The sequence below is a fragment of the Otolemur garnettii genome, unplaced genomic scaffold (genome assembly GCF_000181295.1).
Source record: "Otolemur garnettii isolate 467f Iridium unplaced genomic scaffold, OtoGar3 scaffold00098, whole genome shotgun sequence".
Taxonomy (NCBI): Eukaryota; Metazoa; Chordata; class Mammalia; order Primates; family Galagidae; genus Otolemur; species Otolemur garnettii.
Window position 1 is genome coordinate 7,256,946 of NW_003852493.1, and position 20,365 is coordinate 7,277,310.

The window sequence follows — 20,365 nt, forward strand, 5'->3', positions numbered from 1 at the left end:
TTCCAAGGCTGATTAGTGGTCTGTGTATATGTCAGGTGTGATTATTTTTAAAATTCACTGTTTCTGTAACTCTTTTTTTTTTAAAAGTCCAAGCCTTGATGAGAGTATCTTCAAAAGGAGGAGGATTAGAATTTAGGTCCTCATTAACAAAGGCTTTTAAATACAAGATTATTACTTATAGCAAAGCATACTTCCAAGAACGTAGCCTAAGACTTAAACTACTCTAGGGGTGTCTATAGAGCAAAGCAAAATGTATACCTTGAATTAATCTTGTGCTGAAAAATCACTTTACAAATAGATTGTTCTTGGAGTAACCCAAAACAGCACGCGTTTTCTCACCATGGACACCTCATGCCGCCTGTCTCTGCTCCCCAGTGGTATGTTATGTTCTTCTTCATGCTTACCCCCCGCCCCCATACATGCATCAGCAAATCTCAGCTGAAACTGCACTTCCTTAGCCAAGCCTTCACCAACCCTCGGGCCATTTATTCCTTGCGATGGAGTTCTGAGGCTCCCCATGTAGGAAGCGTATGGACAAAAGGAATTATGCAAACGGTATTAATGAAAAGGAATTATCCCCAAACATCCATTTAAAAATAAGCAAAAGACATAAACATTGTTCTGACGAAGACATACAGGTGAAAAATAAACACAAAAATTGTTGGAAAACACAAAGTACCAGACACAGTCAATTTAAATCACAGAGAGATGCCATTATACAGCTATGAAAACAATAAAAATTAAAGAGACTGACAATACCAAGTACCGGCAGGAGTGCAGAGGAATGGGAAGGCTCACATACTGTTGGCAGGAATGCCAGCGGTAGAGGTTAAATCACAGCCTGGCAGTTTCTTTAGAAGGGAAGCATTCACATACACTGTATTATTGGCTCAGGAGAAAATAAAACATAGGTATGCATAGTAAGAAATCTATGCCTATATTCAGAGTAGTATTATTTGTAAAAACCCCAAACCGGAAACAACCCAACTGCTCACTTATAAATGGACAAATTATGCCCTTAATTATAGAATATTACTCAGCACTAAAACGAATGATGAACTATGACTCTCAAAACAGTTATGCAGAGTGAAAAAATCAGAAAAAAAGAAGTGAACATTCTATGATTCCATTCACACAAACTTCTAGAAAACAAACTATTCTCCTGTGAATGAAAATAAATCAGTAGAGCTAGCAGGCCTAGGGGGTGCAGGCAGAGTTTATAAAAGGGCAGGGGGTGAATCACAGATAGTGTTCATGATCATGATGATTTTTTAAGTTTATGTAGCAAAATTCTTCAAATTATACACCACAAACACATATAAACTATATGTCACTTTTGTATGACACATATCAAGAAAGTTGGTAAAATACGGTTCAAAATCAAATATCTGATGTCCTACTTTTTAGAAACCAGAAGGCTTGGCAACTCCATGCCGATTTTTTGCAGAAAGTCCACAAGAATGCATGAAACCTTTAGATGATTTTAGTTGACAATGACCTCAGCTATTGGACAGCCACAGATTTCTAGGTCCTGTGGCAGCTCCCCAGTCACTGGGAGGTTTGCAAATGCGCCTTTAGGAGACACACGTTCATCTGGTCTGTTGCAGGCTCCTCCACACCCCGTATCTCTGTACTAATTACGGCTCCCACCTGACTTCCCCTGCCTCCAGAGTGACATCAGCTTATGCATCTCATCTTTGCAGAGTTTGTGAAAAGGTTCTCCTCAGTGTCAGGCATTATATGACATCCTCTGGGAACAATGGAACAACTTCATCCTATTCCCAGATGCTCAGGAGCCTGACCTGATAGAGCTGACATCTCCTCAGGATGACCTCTAGTCTCACACAAAGTATAGGGATCTGGGTCACAAATTAGAACAATAAAATCCTTGCATTCTTTCCTCAGAGGTCTTGGGCGGCAAAGTGAATTTGACCAGAACCAGCAGGAGAACTACTGTCTGTCATTTTATTTTGGGGGACAGGCCCACAGATCCCCACAAAAGCTATCCATTCCTTCTAGCCTCTCCATTTTGCACCCATCTCACATGGTAAACAACGCCCCAAGATGACAGGTAGATTTCACAGCAAGGCCTTTAATAGTGCACAAGCTGCGGCTTTGTGAGGCAGCCCATTATGTCTCCTCACAAAGGCCCTCCAGCGCCATAACACTGCAGAGACAGCACATTCCTTGCAGGCCTAAGCCCTTTCACAAGTGTGGGCTTTCAGGAGCTAAATGATGTTAGACTTTGAGTTAAAGACTTTTCCACATGAGCTGCATCTATGAGTCCCCTACCTGCTGTGACATGTTTGGTAGTGAATGAGGCTGGATCACCAGCTGAAAGAATTCCCACAGTTGCCACACTCTGGAGGCGCCACCCACCGTTAAATGAGATCAGACATTTGTCTAAAGGACTTTCCACTGGCCACACTCCTAAGGCCTTTGCTCCAGCATGAATTCTGCAGTGCTGAATAAGGACAGAGCTTCGACTAAGAGATCTCCTACATTCCTTGCACTTACGAGGCCTTTATCTAGTATGAACTTTCTGGTATCTAAAGAGGGTAGCTTTTTGGCTAAAGGAGTTCCCCCACTGGCCTTACTCATAAGGCCTTGCTCTGGTGTGAATTCTTCTGTGTTAAGAACAACACTTTGACTAAGGGAATTTCCACATTTCTCCAGGGTAAACTTTGTGGTGTTTAATGAGGGGGGATTTTTTACTAAAGGACTTCCCACACTAGCTACACCCAGGAGGCCTTGCTCCGGTGTAGATTTTCTAGTGGTCAACAATGCTGGAGTTTTATCTGAAGAATTTTCCTCATTAGCTACACTCACTTCCAAGGCCTTTCTCCAGAATGGCCTCTCCCGGTACTTGCCATGGAAGGTTTTCCCATATGCTATGCTTTCTTCCAGTGTAGACTCTTGGGTGGTGAACAGGGGTGTGTTTGTGCCTGGGAGCTTTCCCATGTGCACCAGATTCATCATGACCCTTTTTTCTGTGAAGATCCTCCCTGCACTTGGTGATTTTCTTCAGCTTCTCACATTTGGGAAAGGCTGGAGACCTCAGAAGCCACAGCATGGCCAACAGGGCCTCCCCACCTTCCCAGCTGGGGAAGGTGTTCCCTGATATATTCAGAGGGCAGCCCTTTATATTTGAGGATCTGTCCTTGTCACCTTCAAGGATTTCTTTGCACTGTGATGATCCTGGTGCTGGCGGTGGTTTGCACTTACTCCAGTCAGTAGGGTTTCTGCCCACATAGATTAGCCAAAGAAATATCTTTCTGGATTGGGACACACAGTTCACAGGGGTGAGACTTCTGAGTGGATGGACCTGCCTTAGACTGTGATACTCCTACAGAAACATTCTGTTCAGAGGGTGACTCTTCATCCTCTGCTCCATGCTCATAACCCAGTGGGGCTGTAAGTGCAAAGTTCCCAGCATTACTTCATGGTACAGGAGCCTCTAAGCCTCGTTAAGAAGTTTCCATTCATCCATGGGAGGGGATATTTGCAAGTTATGTTTCTGACAAATGTCTGATAACCAGAATCCACAGAGAACTCAAACTTATTAATAAGAAAAGAACAAATGATCGCATTTCATTGTGGGCAAGAGACATGAACAGAAGCTTCTCTAAAGAAAACAGGCACATGGTCTATATACACATGAAAAAATGCTCATCATCTTTAATCATCAGGGCAATGCAAATCAAAACCACCTTGAGATATCATCTAACTCCACTAAGAGTAGCCCACATAACAAAATCTCAAAACTACAGATGTTGGCAAGGATGTGGAGAAAAGGAAACACTTCTGCACTGCTGGTGGGAATGCAAGCTGACACATTCCTTTTGGAAAGAAGTTTGGAGAACACTCAGGGATCTAAAAGTAGACCTGCTGTTTGATCCTGGAATTCCTCTACTAGGTATATATCCAAAAGACCAAAGATCACTCTGGTATTTGCACCAGATTGTTCATTGAAGCTCAATTCATAATTGCCAAGTCATAGAAAAAGCCAAAGTGCCCATCAACCCATGAATGGATTAATAAATTGTGGTATATGTATGCCACGGAATACTATGCAGCCTTAAAAAAGATGGAGACTTTACCTCTTTTATGTTTACATAGATGGAACTGGAACATATTCTTCTTAGCAAAGTATCTCATGAATGGAAGAAAAAAGTATCCAATGTACTCAGTACTTTTATGAAACCAATTTATAATTACTCACACTTTCTTATGAAAGATAGATCACAACATAGCCCAGGATGAAGAAGAGAAGTGGAGGGGGATGGGAGGGGAGAGGGGAGGCTTGATGGAGAGAGGGTAAATTGGGAGACCACACTTATGGAGCATATTGCAAGGGTACAAGTCAAATCTATCAAGAATAGAACATAAATGTCTTAAAACAATAATTAAGTAAATGAGGTGAAAGCTTTGTTGATTTGTTTGATGTAAGCACTCCAAATTGTATAAAAAATCAATACATTGTACCCCACAAATGCATAAATGTATTCATGATCTATGTGTATATGACTTAATAAAAGGGAAAAAAAGGAATAAATATAATAATCCTTCATAAAAAAAAAAAAGAAGTTCCCATTCATCCTGTAAAAAGTCAATGGTAATGTCCTCAAAGGTCACAGAGCCCTTTTTGAGGTCTGTGTGTGCTTCTGTACTCATGGAACCTGGGTGAGGATCCTCAGGACAGCAGCCGCTGCCATCTCTGGGCAGATCAGAGTTGGGAGTGGTGGGCGGCAGGGTAAGGACCTGGGGAAACAGTCACCACTGCCACCAGGACTGATCCTCAGACCACCCTCTGTGCAGTGGGGAGGACTCTTTACCTGTGCCTTCCCACTCTGGTACCTCCTGTCAAACAAAACACTCCCAGAGCTCTGATGGCACAGAGGGACTCCAGAGCTGGTACAAAACTTACCTAGATTATACATATATTTGTTTGAAGTGGCTTTGCAGAGGCCTAGTGGAGATCTCAAAATCTCTACCCGTTTGTGCTTCTAGCTGATGGCTGCACCTGCTGGTCTGGTAGCCCCACCTGCTGCATGTAGTTCCCCTGTACCCTCTTCTGTCCCCCACTGCAACTGTCAGCATTTTAATCACTTAAAAAAGTCTGTCTTTACCACTAGACTCTCAGAACCTGTGAATATAGAAAGTCTAACTGTTTTGGTAATTACTATTAATACATGCTGATGGCCTAACATGATTCTTGGCATACAGTAGGTACTTAATACCTACGTGACCTATTTGATAAATAAATACATGCATGAAAAAAAAATGGACTCATCTCAAAACTAGCAAACAGCAAGGAGATCCTTTACCTGATTCCCCAAATTCAAACTATTTTGATTGTTAATTTCAGATTATAAACAAGATTTAAGATCAAACCATGTTCCCAGAGAAGACAAAATAGAAAAAGAATAAAAGAATCAACTTGGCAGGACATTTTACATTAAATTCTATTCAAGTAATTCTAATTAGTTGTCCCCAAGTTTCTCCTGAGACATGTCTTAGTTTGCCAGGGACAGTGACAGAGAAGTTTTGACACCTGTATGGTGAGTACCCACTGAGTGAAAAATTGATTTTCTCACTCTGTTTACATCAGAAATGCAAATGTCACCATTTTGGGTACCAGAGTTAATGAAAATACGAACTGCTTAAGCATATCTGCTGCCTCATAGATTACACACCGAGTTATCATAACAACCAGTCTGGAAGTCTGCTTCACTTGAGCTACAAGTTTTGACCCAATCTCATTAAGAAAATGTGGGGGTTTTTGTTATTGTTTTATAGTATAAAAGAAAATACAGTACACAATAACTGTGCATAATGACCCAAGAGAAAGGCGCCAAAGAGCATGGGTGGCGAAGAAGCGGGAGGGAATTGAAAGTTAAGACCATCTTTCTGCCTCTGCCTCGGTAAGTCTCCAGATAGGACTGAATCAGTAAGGTCAGGCTGTCAACTTCTAGATAAAAAAAGAGGCCTGTCTGTTTCCCATGAAAAGGTGCAGCCTGCGTGTGGGTGCCGTCAGTCTACCTCCACGGCATTCTTTCTGTGTGGCTGGCTTTGTGACTGAGAGGCCATCTGATGTTATCAGTGTGGGACACCAGCTCGACTTCCTGTGCTAGTCTCTAGCAGACATGTGACTTTGTGATTCCCGATAGTCAGGGCTGAGAAAGAGGCAAGCGGAGAGACTGGTTTCCAGGCCAAGGCTCACAGGGGCCCTGCAGGTGTGTGTGTTTTGATGGACACTTGGAGACTAAGCCCTGCAAATACAATGCGAGCTCCGAGTCTACACAGAGTCATTATACCTTTGATTACCGGGAAGCCCACTGACAAAAGGGACTGAGGAGACAGACATTACCGTTTAGAGTTACAGGGGTCACCACAGGTAGGACATCGTTCACAGGTTGGTCCCGAGGCTCCAGGGTTTGTGCACACACACTTGCCACACACGCAGTCCCCTCGCCCGCTGCAGAGCACCCCGTCCTCCGAGATGCAAGAGTCCGTGCTGCTCGTGCAGTTGCAATACTCGCCGGTCCAGCCGCTCCTACACACGCATTCGCCGCAGTCACAGTCCCCGTTGTCTGTAAAACAAAATGCTGTATGCAGACTGGGGCGTGGAGGGAGCAGAGGGCATCTTTTCTTTTCTCATCTTTATAGACCATTGGAAAAAATGGAAAAAAAAGTGTGTGTGTCAGGGGGGGCATGAGTGTGGATATAGTCTATCTCACATGTTTTGCTCACTATGGATATCTATTGATCTAGTCTCACTGGGAATCCACCTGATTACTGGACGTTATATCAAACAGTATTTATAATCAGATGAAATGAAGTAATCCAGAAATCCCATAATATCAGGGAAAGGTGGTAGTGAAAGCTGTCGTGGATTAGATCACACTTACATAGAGGTAGGGTGAGAAAAGCTCTGGAGAGCATCAGTGTTTACAAGGTGATTAAAGAAGACAATCCTTACAGAAGAGAGCAACAGTAAGAGGGGAATATTAAAAAAAAAAGAGGGGAACAGGAGTGCTGTTGCAGAAGAGAAGCTGGGACAGAGACAGTTGAAGAGGGAGACACTTATATCTCATTGAATCCTAAAGAGCCCCTTTAAATCTGACCACATAATGATGTACGCAATACTCCCAAATGGTAGATAAAGTGTTTAAGATAATGAGCTTATGTGTTCTTCCCATAATATTTTTTGGGTGCCTGCCATGCTCAAGATACTAAAATAGGCATTGGATATTCCAAACAAATAACATTGATTTACAAACTCGCATAACTGGTAATTTTCTTCAGAAAAATAAATGTGCATTTAAGCATTTTGCCTCACCAGTTTTGCTCTTCCAGCAAAATTTAGGATTACCTAAGACAGTATCTAACAGTGTTTGTAACACTGCCTGGCCCAGAAATAAGCACTATATAAATGTTTGTTATTAGCATTGTTCCTAAAAACTATCCAGTAGGAAGAATTTGTAAGCAAAATTATTCATCAATATTAAAATTTCTATGCTTTGAATAAAAACAAAGCAAATGTAAGAAAAAAAAAATCACAAGCAAAGCAGGTTTCACTTGTAGGAGCCGCTGCCGTTACTGTGGAAGGAAGGTTTCTTTCTAGGCTTTCTCTTGTAAACTTTGCTCTAGCAGCTGGTTACTTTTCCAGCTTCATGACTGGGCTTTAAGGGACTCAGAGTAGGAGAGTCCTTGGCTTAACGCTCCAGTTGGTTGAAAATCACAGAATTAAGAAGATCTTGGCTGCTAGCTAGATGCCGCCATCATGTCAGGGAAATGGTCCACAGGGTCCCAGTGCACAGCCAGGGCTGGTATACCTGCTGAACTTGGGCACTCACCCTTGTGGTGAGCTGAGTGGCCCTGGGAATTGTTGTCAAGGGGGCCTGTGTGATGTGCCTCCTAAAGAATCTGGTGAGAGGTTTAGAACCACAATCTTGTGGGGACTGAATGCTGGTGAAGCAACTAGGCCCTAATTGATGGGAATTAAGTCAGGAAGACAGGACCTGATCTCCTCTGCAACTAAGAAGTGGCTTCCAGCCCTAATTTTTCACAGCAAAACAGCATGTTCTCCATCTCCTAACACTACAGTGCCACCTGGTGTTCAGGCAGTATATTATGTATTGCTAATATCTGTGTATACACACACACATACATATATTTCTTTTTGTTGTTGTTATTTGTCTGTTAGTTTGGTTGAATATTTATTTTTTATTTTTAATTTATTCAATAGCAAGGAATCCTCCACTTTTGTTATAGTTTTTCATCCCCTTTTAGTCTCTCTTTTTAATTTCTCTCCTTTTTTCTCTCTTATGGTAGAGATTTTTCTACCTTCCTCATCCTTCCCACATAAATTTCTCATACAACAGCTACGATATTCATTCTTTTGTTTTTATTTATCTTATATAATTGCACTCTATTTATTTAAATTTTCTCTATTTATTTTTATTATTATTTCTTCTTCTCTCTCAGTGCTGCAGGGTCATGAAATTGGTCTGGCTGGGGGCGGGGGGTCATAGCATTGGTCTGGCTCAAGGAGGTCAAGAGGCCACAGTCTAAGGTGTCCTGCCTTTGGCCTTTGGAAAGAATGTATTGGCAGGTCCCCACAGTGACATGCTGCTGAATTTTTAATTATTTTTGTTTTTGTTTACTCTTTCCAAACATGGCAGAGGTGGGGTCTTGCTTTTGCCCAGGAAGGTAAGGAGCTCCTGACTTTGAGGCACCTGCCTAACTTGGACCCCGCAAAGTCCTAGAGTTGCAGGTGTGGACATAGCACCTTGCCAAAAACACCATTTCTCCTGTCGCTCTCTTTCCCTTCTTCAGCCTCTGCTTCCCCCCTTTTCTCTTGCTTCTCCCTTCTTTTTTGTGTTTGTTTGTTTGTTTGGCCAGGGCTGGGTTTGAACCCGCCAGTTTCTCCCTTCTTACTCTTTACTATTCTCTTCCTTTTGGACTTATACTAAAGGGCCACTTTAACACATAAGCTCTGAGACAAGGTAATTTAAAGAGAAGGAGGTAATGAGAAGGAAAAAGTAGGGGAAGGAAATGAACAAGAAGAAAATACACATGAGGAGAAATCAACAGAAAAATCCCAGCATCAAAACCAAAACAGAGCAATTCCCTCAAAGGACCATGAGGCAGCTTCTGCAGAGTATTCCACCTATAAGGAATTAATGTAAATGATAAAGTGGGAATTTAAAATATGATGGCAAAGGCAATAAAGGGAATTAACAAGAAGGTGGAAAACAGAACCAAAAAGTAGATGAAAGATATGAAGAATATAGAAAGAATATGGCAGAGCTTAAGGAATTTCAGGAATCAATCAGGGAACTGAAAGCAGACAGTATCAATAACAGATTAGACCATGGAGAAGAAAGAATCTCAGAGGTAGAGGATAAAGCTCTTGAGCTAACCCAGATGGTTAAAGAGGCAGAAAGGAAGAGAGAGAAAGCTGAATATTCTCTCACAGAATTATGGAACTTCATGAAGCATTCAAACATATGAATTATAGGGATCCCTGAAGGGGAAGTAGACTGTCATAAAGGAATGGAAGCCTTGATAGAAGATGCCATACATGAAAATTTCCAAAGTTTCAATAGTTTGAAACTATTTCAAAACACTCCTTTTAGAGGGCTATCAAACCCTTGGTCATCTCAACACATCCTAGGGCATCTCTAAGACATATTGTAATGAACCTGTCCAAAGTCAAGGCAAAAAAGAAAATTCTGTAAGCAACCAGGAGTTAAGTGCCAACTGATCTACAGGGGCAGATGCGTCATGGTGATAGCAAATCTTTTAGCTGAAACTTTCCAAACCAGAAGTGAATGGTCATCTACCTTTAATCTTTTTAGATAAAACAATTTTCAGCCCAGAATTCTATATCTTGCTAAACTAAGCTTCAAAATCAATGGAGAAATCAAATCTTTTACTGATACACCAACATTGAGAAAATTTGCCACAACCAGAACAGATCCACAGGAAACACTTAGGCCTATTCTCCACACTGAACATCACAATGGACCACCAACAAAGTAAACACCCAGAAACTAAAGGATAAAATCTAGCTTCCACGATGGTGTGAAGGATAAAACTAAGCAATGGACATTCACAAAATAAGATGAATAGAATTCCACCACACTTACCAATTGTCTCAATAAATGTTAATGGTTTGAATTCTCCAGTGAAGAGGCACAGGCTGGCTGATTGGATAAAAAAGCACAAACCATCAATATGCTATCTGCAGGAAACACACCTAAACTTGAAGGACAAATCCAGACTCAGGGTAAAGAGATGGAAAACAGTATTTTAGTCAAATGTAAATCAGAAGAAAGGAGAGGTAGCAATCTTATTTTCAGACAGGAGTGGATTTAAAGCAACTAAAGTTAGGACAGACAAAGATGGTCATTTCATATTTGTCAAGAGAACAATACACCACAAGAACATTTCAATCCTAAATATATATGCACCCAATTTTACAGCTCCCAGATTTATAAAATGGACCTTAATTGGTCTGAGCAATATGATATCATATAACACCATAATTCTGGAGACTTTAACACTCCTCTGGCAGAACTGGACAGATTCTCTAAACAGAAACTAAACAAAGATATAAGAGACTTGTATCTTTGACCCTAGAACAAGTTGGCTTTATAGGCATATACAGAACACACCACCACAAAGCTAAGTCTCGTCAGCCCATGGAGCACACTCCAAAACAGACCATAGCCTAGGATACAAATCAAACTCAACAAAATTAAAAGAATTGAAAATATACCTTGTAACTTCTCAGACCACATGGCAATGAAGGTGGGAAAAGCTCCAACAAAATTTTCATCCTCACACAAAGGCATGGAAATTAAACAACCTTATGCTGAATGACATTTGAGTCAAGGAAGAGATAAAAGAGGAAATTGTCAAATCCCTCCAATAGAGCAACAATGAACAAAACCTGTGGGATACTGCAAAAGCAGTCCCAAGAGGGAAATATATCACATTAGATGCCTACATCTGAAAAACCAAAAGAGAGCACATCAATAATGTAATGAATCATCTTAAAGAAATGGAAAAGGAAGAACAATCTAATCCCAAACCTAGCAGAAGAAAATAAATAACCAAAATTATACCAGAAGTAAATGAAATTGAAAACAAAAGAATCACTCAGAATATAAGCAAAACAAAAAGTTGGTTGTTCCAAAAAATAAATAAAGTCAATAAAACTTTGGTCAGATTAACTAGAAAACAGAAAAGTAAACTCTCTAACAACTTCAATCAGAAATGAAGAAGGGGAAATAACAACAGGTATCACAGAGATACAAGAGATTATCTCTGACTACTACAAAGAAACTCTGCAAGAACTGGTAAGTGTTGTGGAGTTCTTTTCATCTTATTTTATGAAAGACCATTGCTTAGTTTTGTTTTTTGTGCCATTGTGGAAGCTAGGTTTTGTTCTTTAGATTTTTGTACAAAGTGCCAGATGCTGGCATAGATGTGGAGAGCAGGGAACACTTTTACACTATTGGTGGGACTATAAACTAATACAGCCTCTTTGGAAAGAAGTATGGTGAAACCTCGAAGAACTCAAGTTAGACCTCCCATTTGATCCTGCAATCCCACTACTAGGCATCTACTCAGAAGAAAAACAAATCCTTTTATCATAAAGAAAAGAAAATCCTTTGCAGTAGAGTGTTCATTGCAGTTCAGTTTATAACTACCAAGATGTGGAACGACCTAAATGCCGAACAACTCAGGAATGGATTAATAAGCCATGGTACATGTATACCGTGGAATACTATTCTGCTGTAAAAAAGGTAGAGACTTTCCATCTTTTGTATTAACCTGGATGGGGCTGAAACACATTCTTCTCAGAAAAGTATCACTAGAATGGAAAAGCAAATATCTCATGTGCTCATTACCAGTAGACAATCTAATTTATGCCAACAGGGGAGAAAAACTCATTTCAATTCAAGTTGGGGGGAGAGGGTACAGAGGAGGGGGGGTTTGAGTGCTCCTACTTAATGGGCACAATGTAGAGGTACATGGCACACCTTTTGGGTTGGGACACAACTACAAGAGGGATTCTACCTAACTCTAAGATATTGTGACCTGGTTGTTTGTACCCTCACAATAACCTGAAATGAAAAAAGAAAGAAATGCTACAAGGATTCTGCCAAATATCTTCTTCCTATAATGCAGAGATGGCCTCTGGTTGGCTTCCTGTCACCTTCAGATGTGTCCTGTAAGTGTCATAAGGACTAATGCAGGTTTGGAAACACATTCATTAAATTAATAAATAAACCTCTGAATGAAGCGGGAGAGAAATGTGTCTCAATGGGCACGGACTCTAAATTCTTCACTAGGGGGATAAAGGCACGTTTTCTCAAAAGAACCTATTGATAGCAATACCAGCAACAAAGAAATGAAAGGTTGGTATACTTCTAAGAGTATCAGATGGTTTTCAGAAAGCTTGAAATTCTTTGAGGCGTCTTTCTTTCAGGTCTTTTTTTTTTCCTGAAAATTATCCTTTTTTATGTTTCTAACACTGTGGTTTGAAACATAAATAGCTTAGTTTTGTATAAAAATAGTGGCTTTCTGTTTTGAAGAGCTGCTGCTTACATAGTGTGAAAAAGCAAGATATTAGAGCTTCAATCCAGCAGTTAACATTTCAACTGTAATACAAATTTATATCATTTAAAGTATATATTAACACATTTATAATTCTTATCTGAATAGATTATAATTATATGTCAGAAATATTTTATAGGAGTATTAAATATATTTTTAAGTGCTAGTGATTTTTGTGTCTACAAAGGATATTAAAACATGAATACAGTAGGACCTGTGTAAGGTGAACACCCAAGGGACTGTAATAAACTGATCAACATAGGGAGGTGGTCAACATAAGGAACATCCATGGAGTACAGGTGATGGATGTCCAGGAGGGGGGGTCAAGGGAATGGTAGGGAACTGGTCGACTATGAAGATTCTACTTTATTTTTATTTTAAACTTTTCTTAAAATTTTAAAGATATTCCAAGCCATTTCCCATCTTTATCCTTTCTATAAGCTTCTATTTGTCTTTTCTTTTCTTTTTTTTTTTTTCCCCTTGGACAGAGGGAGACTGGGTTTCACTCTGTCACCCGACTGGAACGCAGTGACCTGATCTTATTCATTGTAACTTTGAACTCCTGGGCTCAAGCAATCCTCCTGCCCCACCCTTCTGAGTAGCTAGGACTATAGGCATGCACTTCCACATCCTGCTAATTTATTTTTACTATTTCATAGAGACAGGGATCTCAGTATTGTTGTCCAGGCTGGTCTTGAACTTCTGGGCACAGTCCACCTGCTGTGACTCCCAAAGTGCTCATAATAGAGGTGTAAGTTCAGTCGGCAGAGATTTCACCCCAAGCTCATGTTGGAGTCAGAAATCTTACAAGAGGAAATTCAGATACCCTAAGTCTAAAATTGATCTGCAAATATTTATCGAGCAGCTATTATGTCTGGGAGTCTGTGGAAGGTGCAAAGGACACAAAGCCCCTTGCGGATACTTGAACTTCTGCAGGGTAAGACGGATGTAAACATAGCCTACCTCCACAGAGCAGCCCTTTGTGTCTTACGCAGGAGAAGTTGTCACATTGACAGTGAGGCCCGTAAATGTTTCCATAGGGAGACAAGTGGCAGATGCACTGCCCACAGTAGCAGTCGCCCCTTCCGCTGCAGGAGGGCAGATCTGGGGTCTCCTTGCAGGAATCTGTGCTCAGCATGTCCTCGCCACACTCGCAGTGAGGTCCCATGTGGCCAGGGTTGCAGGCACACACCCCGCATTGGAAGGAGCCATTCCCATTGTGGCATTTGGAGCTGTTCACTTCCACTTCTTTCTGACAGTTGCAGTTACATTCTGGACTGATAAGTATTTCCAGGGCATCCCCCAGCCCCACAGGCTTTATGATAATGTGCCTGCTTCTCTCACACTTTGGGATATTCACAGTCACGTTGAATGAAGCCTGGAAAAGAAAATACTAATTATCTGCTCCCTCCATCCACCAAAATGCACAAAGTGAAACAAGGCTGCACAGATATCAGCTTTGCCAAAGGCGTTTACTAGGAAATCTTTGAAAATCACTTTTGAAATTCTTGAAAGAAATCCACCTTCAGTGAGCTAAAGGAACTTCTGACCCATCTGAGTTTCTTTTCAGGCGTCTATTGGCCGTCTACTTACTGTGTCCCCCACCTTCATGTGAGAGCATTTCTTTTGATGTGGGAAGACGATACCATTGGCACAGATGGCTGTGAATGACAAGTTGAGTCCTTCTGTGTCTCCTAAAACTTCTAATTCCACTTCAGAGCGCAGTTCCTTAAGATGTAACGAGTTAAAGGAAGTCACAACCAAAAAAATAACAGCCAGAAGAAGAAACTGTGAATCATGTTCATTAAACTACAAATGAATAAAATCAAATTTGATGTAAAAGCAGCTCACCAACAGATCAAGCAAGCAAGCAATATATACATTTTATATTTTATCAAATATATGACATCAACAATTATAAGATATGCCATTATCTTCTAACAATCAAATGATGACAAATACCTTAAGATGGCTCTGCACAATGTATGCTGAATCAGTCCTATCCATTTATTGTTGCTTCAAATATTATTTTATTCATTCTGAGAGATTTGGCAAGTTCTCCCGCCCCAAGTTGCATAGGTTGGCATATAAAAGAAAATTCTTTTGCTTATATCTCAGTAACAAAATGTAACAGCAGCCTCCTTTACTTGTAAATATCATCACTTCTTAGCTCCCATAAACCAGCTGGTTGTTGTTTTGCAAGGAATTCAGAATTGCAGTCATTCCTCTAAAAATGAATATTTGCTTCACTGATACCAAATTTACACCCTGCTGCTCTGTTTTGGTACATTTCTGCATACCTAATAACTTTGCACCTCAATCTTGAATCATAGTACAAACTTTGTGAAGTTATTTTGAAATGGCAATTAAATTTACAGCAGCAACTAGGCATTCAATAAATTGAAGTGACCATAATCTCCAGTGTCAATGAAAAGTACTTCATGAGTGCTGCCCAGAAGACAGTGACTGTAATTTGCTATTTATTATAAGGTGAATCACAGTATTAGAGATGTTAAAATGTGGAGGAAAAATGTGCCTTAAAATCAATATTGGGAATTTATTGATTACCCTTTGTACAGTTAGGGGAGGAATAACATAAGACCTGATTTCTGTCCTCAAGGAGCTTATCATCTTACTTTTCATATTCCTTATTCACTTTTAAAATAAAAGTCTGCATTTGGGGGGAATGAAATTGTTAAAAAATATTAAAAAATCAACTAAAATAAATTTTAAAATATTATGATTTAATTTGTACATTATTCAATTCATTGAAAAGGTTTTGTGTCCATATACCCATTTCATTGTTGACATTTAAAAAACATATTTGGCTCTGGGAGGTTGAGGCAAGTGGATTGCCTGAGCTCACAGGTTCAAGACCAGCCTGAGTCAAGACCTGCCTCTGAAAAGACTCTGACTCTAAAAATAGCCAGGCATTGTGGTAGGCAGCCACCTGTAGTGCTAGCTACTTGGGAGGCTTAGGCAAGAGAATCCCTTGAGCCCAGGAATTAGAGGTTGCTGTGAGCTATGATGCTACAGGACTCTATTGAGGGTGACAAAGTGAGACTCTGTCTCAAGAAAAATAATATGAAATAAAAGCATATTTGGCTTCAAATTTTCCTTACATATATTTTTGCCAACTACACAGTCAAATGACTCCCTCATCCTCCAAATTCTGTTCATACTGAAATCATAAAGAATTAAAATAGGTGTAGTGCTGGGGGATAGAGGCACAGTGAGTTGGGAGCTAAGTGAGAACCTAGAGTTATGTATTGGAGATTTGTAGTAATAGCAGTGATGAGAACTAGTGACGATATCACCTGATCTAAGTAAAGGAAATCTCAGGGTTGGTTTAATTGAATGTCATATTGCAAATTTGATCAAGAATATTTTAATGTAAATTTCCCAAAGGACATAAATGTTTTATTTGTGTGTTTCGTGTTTCAGCCTTTCATTGATTTATTTTTTGAGCATCTCTTATGAGGCAGGTAAAACAAAACTAAACAAATCAATTTCCTGCTGGAAGTTAAATGCCAGTGGAGGAGCAAACCCTCAGGAGCTAACCCACCAATATTTCACTAGCTTTTACTGCATGATTAGAGAAGGAAGGAAATTAGGGAATTATGAGCAAATGGGTAGATAACCACTCTTTCTTTTTTTAACTAACTATCAATATGGCACTGCACAACACTACACTAAAGTTTGTGGCCACAAATTATAAACACAAATCATGTTTCTACCTTACTAGAAGTCAGTCGGAGCGTTTTATGTAGTCTCTCAGGGTATTTTTTTTCCTTCTCTGTCTTTTTATAGACTGGAAAGAAACTCAGTCTATGGGTCCCCGTATTTTAAAGTCTTTTTAGAATACATTTAAAAATAGCAGAGTAGAAAAATAATTTGAACTAGTGTCACACTTATCACATACTTCACTTTGTGAATTATAAAGTTCCGGTAATGACTCCAACACCAGATTGTTTCATTTAAGAATAGTAAATACTTCTTAGTAATTTTTTATTTAATTCAAATGTTTACTACTCTGATCTCCACTCCCCTGTCAGTTATGTGAGGTATTTGGAACCATAAAGTGAGATATATCTCTGACAGGGCAAGCAGGGGCCTGGATAGACTGGTCAGGCTGGAGGAGCGAATATTTTTGACAATTCACTGTTTTCTATAACAATCTGTTTAATTTCTTTGAAGATGTTAGCAGCTGCCATCAGGAAGGGTATTGAGTTCAAGAAAATAGAGCACTGTTCTCATTCAGTGAAGAATTACTGTGTGATTTTATTTGATTCTACACATTAAAATTTTAATTGCGGCATGAGAGAGAGGGAGGGAGGTTTTTATAGTGTTTTGTTGACAAGTTTTCCTGTCTGGAAGAATTTCAAGCACGAGCTAATGTGGTGATTAATTTTTGGTGTGAGCTAAGAAAATTGAAGTTTCTGAGGATGTCAGTGAAAAGAAATCTAATCATCCTATAATTTTAATGGACACATCTGTATTTTGTTCTCTGAGGAAATGAAGTATTTGGGAAAGAATATTTTACTTTTCCTCTTTCAGGTGAGTTTTAGAATTGGTAGAATGATGTCAAAATCATTGGGGAGTTTTTTTCCCCCCAAATATGTAGCTTTCCTTTTCTCTCTACTTCTCCAAAGATGTTTGTGAGAGAAATATGGGCACGACTATTTTTAAAAAGCTTGGGCACGGTGGCTCAGGCCTATAATTCTAGTACTCTGGAGGCTGAGGTGAGGGGATTGCTTGAGCTCAGGAGTTCAAGACCAGCCAGGGCAAGAGCCAGACCCCATCTCTACTAAAAATAGAAAAACTAGCCAGGTGTGGTGGACAGTGCCTATAGTCCCAGCTACTTGGGAAGCTGAGCCAAGGGTTTGAGGTACTATGAGCTATGATGCCACAGTACTCAATTCCAGGGAGACTGAACGAGATGCTGTCTCAAAAAAAAAAAAAATCTTCACCGACATGTCATTTAATTAAAGAGAACTGTTTAGTATATGCTAAATGTTGGTGTATACTCTATGTAGATCATTTATTTACAATTTTAAAACATCAAAAATTAGGAAAATCATATCCACCCATTATTTCATAACCGCTTGTTAGAGCAAATACCAGAACTTTATAAAAATGCACTTTTTTCATTCTTTTAAAAAATTTTTTTTCACTTTTTTCATTCTTGTCCTAACTTAGGGCTTTACTTCATTTCCAACGTTACATGTGCATCTTTTTTTCTCTTTCAAGGCAAAAAAGAGGGATGATACTTAGTAACCAAAATAAAAAAACAGTCAACAACTGGCCATACATCACTGACTAATTAGTTACAAAATTGGGGGCAAAGAGAACGTGGCAACCCTCTCATAAGTATCTTATCTTAGAGAAGGAATTTTGTCCCTAGGTGCTAATTCTCCAAGTCAGGAAAATATATAAACTTATAAGAGCAGTGCAAAATTGCCCTGGTTCCCAAAAGTAGAGAACCTAAAAAATGTATTCTGCATGTACTATTAATGTTTTATACTATTTAATGTTTAACACTAAGTGGTATTTTTACTTGAGTTATAATCTAGTCTCATTAAGCCTGTGGAGTGCGCTCTCCATATCAGTCTGTTATTCGCTGGCAATTTAAAGTTAATTTTTTTTTCAGACAAAGGAGAGCTTAATTATATGACTCATGGAGCCTTTTCAGTCAAATTAAAATTTTGCTGGTGACAATGGTGCTATTAGTTATTATTATAAAAACAACTTCCATCTTATGATTGGGTTTGTGAGTTTTCTACCTTTTGCTCCACCTTTCAGGAAGATGATCTATAAAACAAGTGAACAAAATGCATATTTTGTTTACATTAACACAGAGGTTTGTTTTTTGCTTTTTGTTTTTTTTGGATAAGCACTATCTCTACTGACAAATGAGAATGACTTTAACTGCATAAAACACATCTTAGGCCTTGAATATCAAAGAAATGCAAAGAAGAAGCCGGCTGTAAAATATCTTACTTCATAAGCTGAGATGATCAGCTGGAGAATGTTCCCAGAGTCCTCCTGAAGCAGCCCTACCGTAGCTCCAGGAATAAGTTTTGCATAATTCTGTAAACAGAAAAGGAGTAAGTCAGTCTTCGTCTGCCCCCCTATAACTAAGAAACGTTAAATGTGGAGTTCAGTCTGCTGGCTGTGATCACCTTTTTCTAACTGGGTGGGGAAAACAGTCCCCTGTTAACAAACAGGCATTTCTCCTAAACTGTACCCCCTGTTTGGTGCTGCTTCCTGTGCTCAAGTGGGAAATGGCCTGGTCAGAGTTACCACTGGGGCAATCTAGGGTCTGCAGTGGCTGTAGTCTAGGGTGGTGATTTATATCACCACCAAGGGGAGTCAAGTCTCAAATGATAGCAACATTTATACAACATCTTCTATTTACAAAGCATCCTTGGTCTCCAAACTCTAAGCATATGCCCAGGAAATGTTGCAGAAACCAAAGTTTGTCACTCAGTCAGTCATTCAGTGTAGGGGTCTCAAGGAGCAATCACTTGTTGGAGAAAGAGAGTGAATAACCAGATGCCTGCGGTTAACTTTCACTTTCCTCTAGTAACCAGCACTTACAGGGTGTCAGCACTGTGCTTGGGTTGGCTCAAACTGCTCCCCACCACATCTCAGGATGGAGCGAGTCAGAACCTGGTTCTGAAGGCATTCTCCACCGACACTGCTTCTCCTGAGATGCTGTTCTCACCTGAGAATTCACAGTATCAATCTGTCATCACCCCAGGCATCGAGCATGGGCCAGGGAACAGGGCATTGCACAGAAGGAAATTTTCCAGACAGCCGAAAATGACCCCTTCTTTGAGTTTTATATTTTGAACCTTCATTATTTTCAAATGAAAAGTATTACATCCCTGTCTTCTTAAAAGAAAAAAAGATTCCCCCCAATACTCTGACTTTCTCTTGAAGGAATAGAGTCACGCTTATCAATATGAACTATAGTTCTATAATTACCAGAGGCTTTTGAAATCTACAGAGAGGTTACACCCATATCAAGCAGGCCCTGACTGTGAAGCTGTTGTTTCTGTATGTGTTTTTACATAATCTCTGCCTTCTTGTTAAACCCGGAGGCACTGCTCACCTACGCATTTACTTATTCCTTGACTGTTGCATTCAACATATTAAGTGGGCTTAATGTGCTCTGCTACAGCGAGAAGACATAACCGCTCCGTCAGCTGTGGTCTTCTGAGTTTCTGTGTGTTGCCACGTCAGATGACTGAGTTTATTAAAATTGCATGTAGAAAAGAGTAAATAAGCTCTGAGCGAAGGATTTAGGGCATATCCTCTTTCAAACATAATGATATCCTATCTTATTCTAAAGAAGATTTAAGTAGCTTACAAGATGAACAGAACTAAATTAGATGAGTAATAATTGTTAATTATAATAGTGATACTGAGTAAATAACTCAGAACAAGGGGAACCGAGGAGAGGAAGAACTGAAGCCAAGTTGCCATTAGAACACAGAATGTGCACAGGACGTCAGGGTGTGGAGACACCGACCACGCGCAGGACGTCCAGGGCATGAGAACTCAGAACGTGCAGGTTGTCCCAGGCGTGGGAACACGGAAAGCCCGTGGGACGTCCCGGCCATCGCAACACAGAACGTGCCTGGGACGTCCCAGGCAGTGGAAAACCGAGCGAGAGCAGTACCTCCCGGGCGAGGGAACATGGTATGCGCGCAGGACGTGCAGG

General features: G+C 40.0%; 1 protein-coding gene across 4 annotated transcripts in view; it reads right to left on the reverse strand.

Annotated features, from left to right (window-relative positions):
• The window catches only part of ITGB6 (integrin subunit beta 6), a 78,700-nt gene that overhangs the window by 17,019 nt on the left and 41,316 nt on the right, over positions 1 to 20,365 (reverse strand). For 3 of the 4 annotated variants that reach the window (XM_012808975.2, XM_012808974.2, XM_003795982.3), the window contains 4 exons: positions 18,637 to 18,726; positions 14,230 to 14,364; positions 13,600 to 14,014; positions 6,371 to 6,593 (listed from right to left, as the gene is read on the reverse strand). In XM_012808975.2, the coding sequence (XP_012664429.1) occupies positions 6,371 to 6,593; positions 13,600 to 14,014; positions 14,230 to 14,364; positions 18,637 to 18,726 (863 nt within the window). The remainder of the gene's footprint in view (positions 1 to 6,370; positions 6,594 to 13,599; positions 14,015 to 14,229; positions 14,365 to 18,636; positions 18,727 to 20,365) is intronic. The other variant, XM_012808976.2, reaches the window with a different exon arrangement.